At 68.8% G+C, this 3,284-nt stretch overlaps 1 protein-coding gene across 1 annotated transcript in view; it reads right to left on the bottom strand.

The window, feature by feature from the left end:
- MNEG_9638 (Ca2+ transporting ATPase, plasmamembrane) overlaps positions 1–2,860 on the bottom strand; it is a gene marked incomplete at both ends in the record, with an annotated part of 10,309 nt that extends 7,449 nt beyond the window's left edge. The window contains 5 exons of the mRNA XM_014041890.1: positions 306–390; positions 812–945; positions 1,077–1,193; positions 1,443–1,549; positions 1,957–2,860. Of these exons, the coding sequence (XP_013897344.1) occupies positions 306–390; positions 812–945; positions 1,077–1,193; positions 1,443–1,549; positions 1,957–2,860 (1,347 nt within the window). The remainder of the gene's footprint in view (positions 1–305; positions 391–811; positions 946–1,076; positions 1,194–1,442; positions 1,550–1,956) is intronic.
- Between the last annotated feature and the right edge of the window lie 424 nt (positions 2,861–3,284).

Genomic DNA, 3,284 nt, shown 5'->3' on the forward strand with positions numbered 1-3,284 from the left:
GCACGGGGGCGGGGCCGGGGGCGGGGGCGGGGGCGGCGCCGCCTTTTCCCGCGATGACCGCGGCGTTGATGAGGCCCTGCTGGCTGTTGGGGCCGACGGCCAGCACCAGCAGGCGCCCGAAGCCCTCCAGCACCTGACGACGTTTTTGAGGTTTTGCATGTAGATTGTGTAAATAAATCGATCAAGCACGTCGCTCGCAAGTAAGGCGTTGCTTGCGGCTTGCTCCCCGCACCAAGTCACGCTAGGACGCTGCAGGGCCAAGACATGCTGCCCGAGCGCAGCGAAAAAGAGAAAACACGGCCGACCTTTGAGCCGCTGAAGCAGACGGGGGCAGTGACTGGGTCCTTGATGACGTCATCGCTCTCCCCGGTCAGCTGGCTCTCATCAACCCTGGGGTGGCGTCGGGTGGGCGAGGGGGGTGGGGCAGGTCGGGCGCGTGCATTGGAAGAGGGGAGGGGTTGTGTGGGGGGAGTGCTTGCAGGAGAGGGGCAGAGGTTTCGCGCTACAGGTGCAGGGCAGGCGGAGCGTTTCAGGGCTTGCCTGCGAGCGGTGGAGGGAGGGTGCAGTGGGGTGTGCTGATTATTCGGGCTCGGCTCCCTGAGTGACCCTCGGTTGGCCCCGAGTGATCACCTGGCGCCCGGCCCGCCCAGGCTTGCGTCACGCGCCCCATGCCGCGCCCCGTGCGTCCAAACCAGACCCCCCCTGCTAGACGCTCCCCGCCTCCCCGCACGCCCAGCGACCGGTCGGCTGGCCGGTCAAACGGCCGGTCAAACGGCGCCGCCGCCTGCCCCGCGGGGCCGTCCGCCCTCACTTGAGCTCGCCGCTGCCGGGCAGCAGCAGGCCGTCTGCCGGCAGGATGTCCCCAGCCTCCACCAGCAGGATGTCTCCAACCAGCAGGTCGAAAACAGAGATCTGGGCCTCCCGCTCGCCGCGCACGACGCGAACCTAGCAGCATGCCCAGGGGCGAGGGTTGGGCGGTGGCGCGTCGGCGTGCAGGGTCGGCATTGGCAGTAGCATGCGCATTAGGATTGGGAATAACATTATGATTGTCGCAGCGTCACACGAATGAAGGGCACCTGGTTGCGCGCCCGGGGCGGGGGCGGAGGTGGTGGCGGCGCGTCGGTGTGCAGGGGCCCAAGGGCGGGGTGCTGCTGGGCGGCGTTGCCAAGGGCCGGCGGGGGCGACTTGGCCCGCTGCATTGGCGCGCGGCCACAGTGAAGTCCTGCGCGGTCTGCCGCCGTCGCGGGGGTGCCCAGCAGCCGTGCCACCCTCGCCAGCACACCGTCACTCCCCACCCCCTGAAACACGCGCGCCCCGTCGAGTACCAACAGCTGCCGCGTTGTTAAGCCTGCCGCAGCTCCGCCGACAGCCAACCAACAAAACACCGTAAACCCTGACACCCCCAACCCTGAACCCTGACCCCATGCGCTGGAAGCACCCACCGCGACGTCGTCCTTTGCCGCGTTGAGCCGCCTGAACTTTGACTCTTTTGAGTAGTTGGTGCCGGCGGCAAAGCCCACGCAGATCACGACAGACGCCAGGATCGCGGCTGGGGGCACAACGCATTGACGTGGGAAGGGGCGGATGATGTGGTTCGGTCAATGTGAGTGGGTGAGGAGAAGCTGGGAGGTATGCGTCGGGACCGCTCGGGGGGCGGAAAGCCGCGCCCAGAGAAAAAGCAGCCGGATGTGACCCCTGGCAGCGGCAAGAGCCCGGTCAAAGGCTCCGGCGCGGCAGCCAAGCCGCTCTCGCGGCTCCCTTTGTGCGCGCCGTGACCGAACCCCGTCGTGCAGACCCCGCGCGCCGCTGGACAGCCGGGCAGCACGGTTGTCACGGCCGCCCCATGGCCAGCCCCCGCGGCCCCATGGCCAGCCCACAACACCACCTCATACGGCCCTCATCCCCCGCAACCACTGCCCCCTCACCCCTCCCCGGCCCCGCCCCTTATGCACTCACCGCCATCAATGTAGTCAGCAGCCTCTGCATGAGTCATCGCGCTCAGGCCCAGGCTCAGCGCCCCGGCCGCCATCAGCATGAGCATTGTTGCATCAGATGCGGCCTCGAGCAGCAGCTGCCACAGGCTGCTGGTCGCGGCATCAGGCAGCCTGTTGGTGCCAAATGCGGCCGCGCGGGCGGCATGGTCTGCTGGGTCTGCCTCTTGCAGGCCGCGGCGCGGGGAGCTGCGCAGCGCGGTCGCAAGCGCCGCCGCACGCGCCGCGGCCGCGTCGGCGGGCGCGACCGAGGGCGGCGCGCAGGCGCCGAGCAGCGGAGGGGGGAGCGGCGGGAACGCGGAGCGGCGGCCGTCGGCGGCGGCGCTGAGAAGGCGTTGGAGATCCTGCAGCGATATGCCAAAGGTGCCGCTGCTCGCACCCTCACGAGGGTCGCCGCTGCCGCCACCGACACCGGGGGACTGCTGCTGCTGCTGCTGCAGCTGCGACTGCGGCCGCAGCAGTCCCACAGCCGGCTGGCGAGGCTTGCGCCGCGCTGCGTTGCCGCCCCCGCCGCCCCCGCCGCTGCCGTTGCTGCGGTCTCCGCGGGCTGCGCCACCCCCGTTGCTGCTCGTGCTGTGGGCGGCTGGGCTGCTGCCGTTGGCCGCCCTCGCGGCGCCGGCATCGGAGTCGGAGCTGTTGCCGCTTCGGCTGACGGCATCGCTGTCTGGCACCTCCACGCGTACCCCTCCCTCGTACGCGCGCCCCTCTGACCGCGGCGCCACAGCCCGCTGCCCGTGTGCGCGCCTGTCCCGCCTGCCCGGCGCGAGCGCCGCGCGTCGGTGCGCCGGCCACGTGCGGCGCAGCGACACGAGATGGCAGTTGCCGGGGATCGCAGGTGAGGGCGCTAGCCGGCCACGGAGCCACGACATCCGTGCGTCGCTGTAGCTGAGGTGTGCGGTGCGCATGCCACTAGTGCGGTGCGACGCCGCCGGGTCGCCTCCAGGCAGGATCCGGCAGGGATGGCTGTATGCGTGAATTGTGGTTTTGTTGCTGCAATTGCGAAACACGCACAGCCCCCCGGGCCTGACCCCGGGCTTCAACTTCGAAAGGACGAGCCGAGATCGGTGATCGCTTGTGGCGAGATGTTGCAAGCTCTCAACACTGTAATGTACCAGCAGTCAATGATGTGATGGCTGTGGTGTCCTAGCGCGCCTGTCGGTCGTGTCGACAATTCCGCAACTGTGCGGGGATGTCGGTTGCTGAAGATTGAATGATTGAATACAGCGGTTCAATTGTGTTGCAACAGCCGAGTTACAGGCAAAATCGCTCAATGGAATGGACCGCCGGCCCTGC

This window comes from Monoraphidium neglectum (assembly GCF_000611645.1).
Source record: "Monoraphidium neglectum strain SAG 48.87 unplaced genomic scaffold scaffold02007, whole genome shotgun sequence".
Taxonomy (NCBI): Eukaryota; Viridiplantae; Chlorophyta; class Chlorophyceae; order Sphaeropleales; family Selenastraceae; genus Monoraphidium; species Monoraphidium neglectum.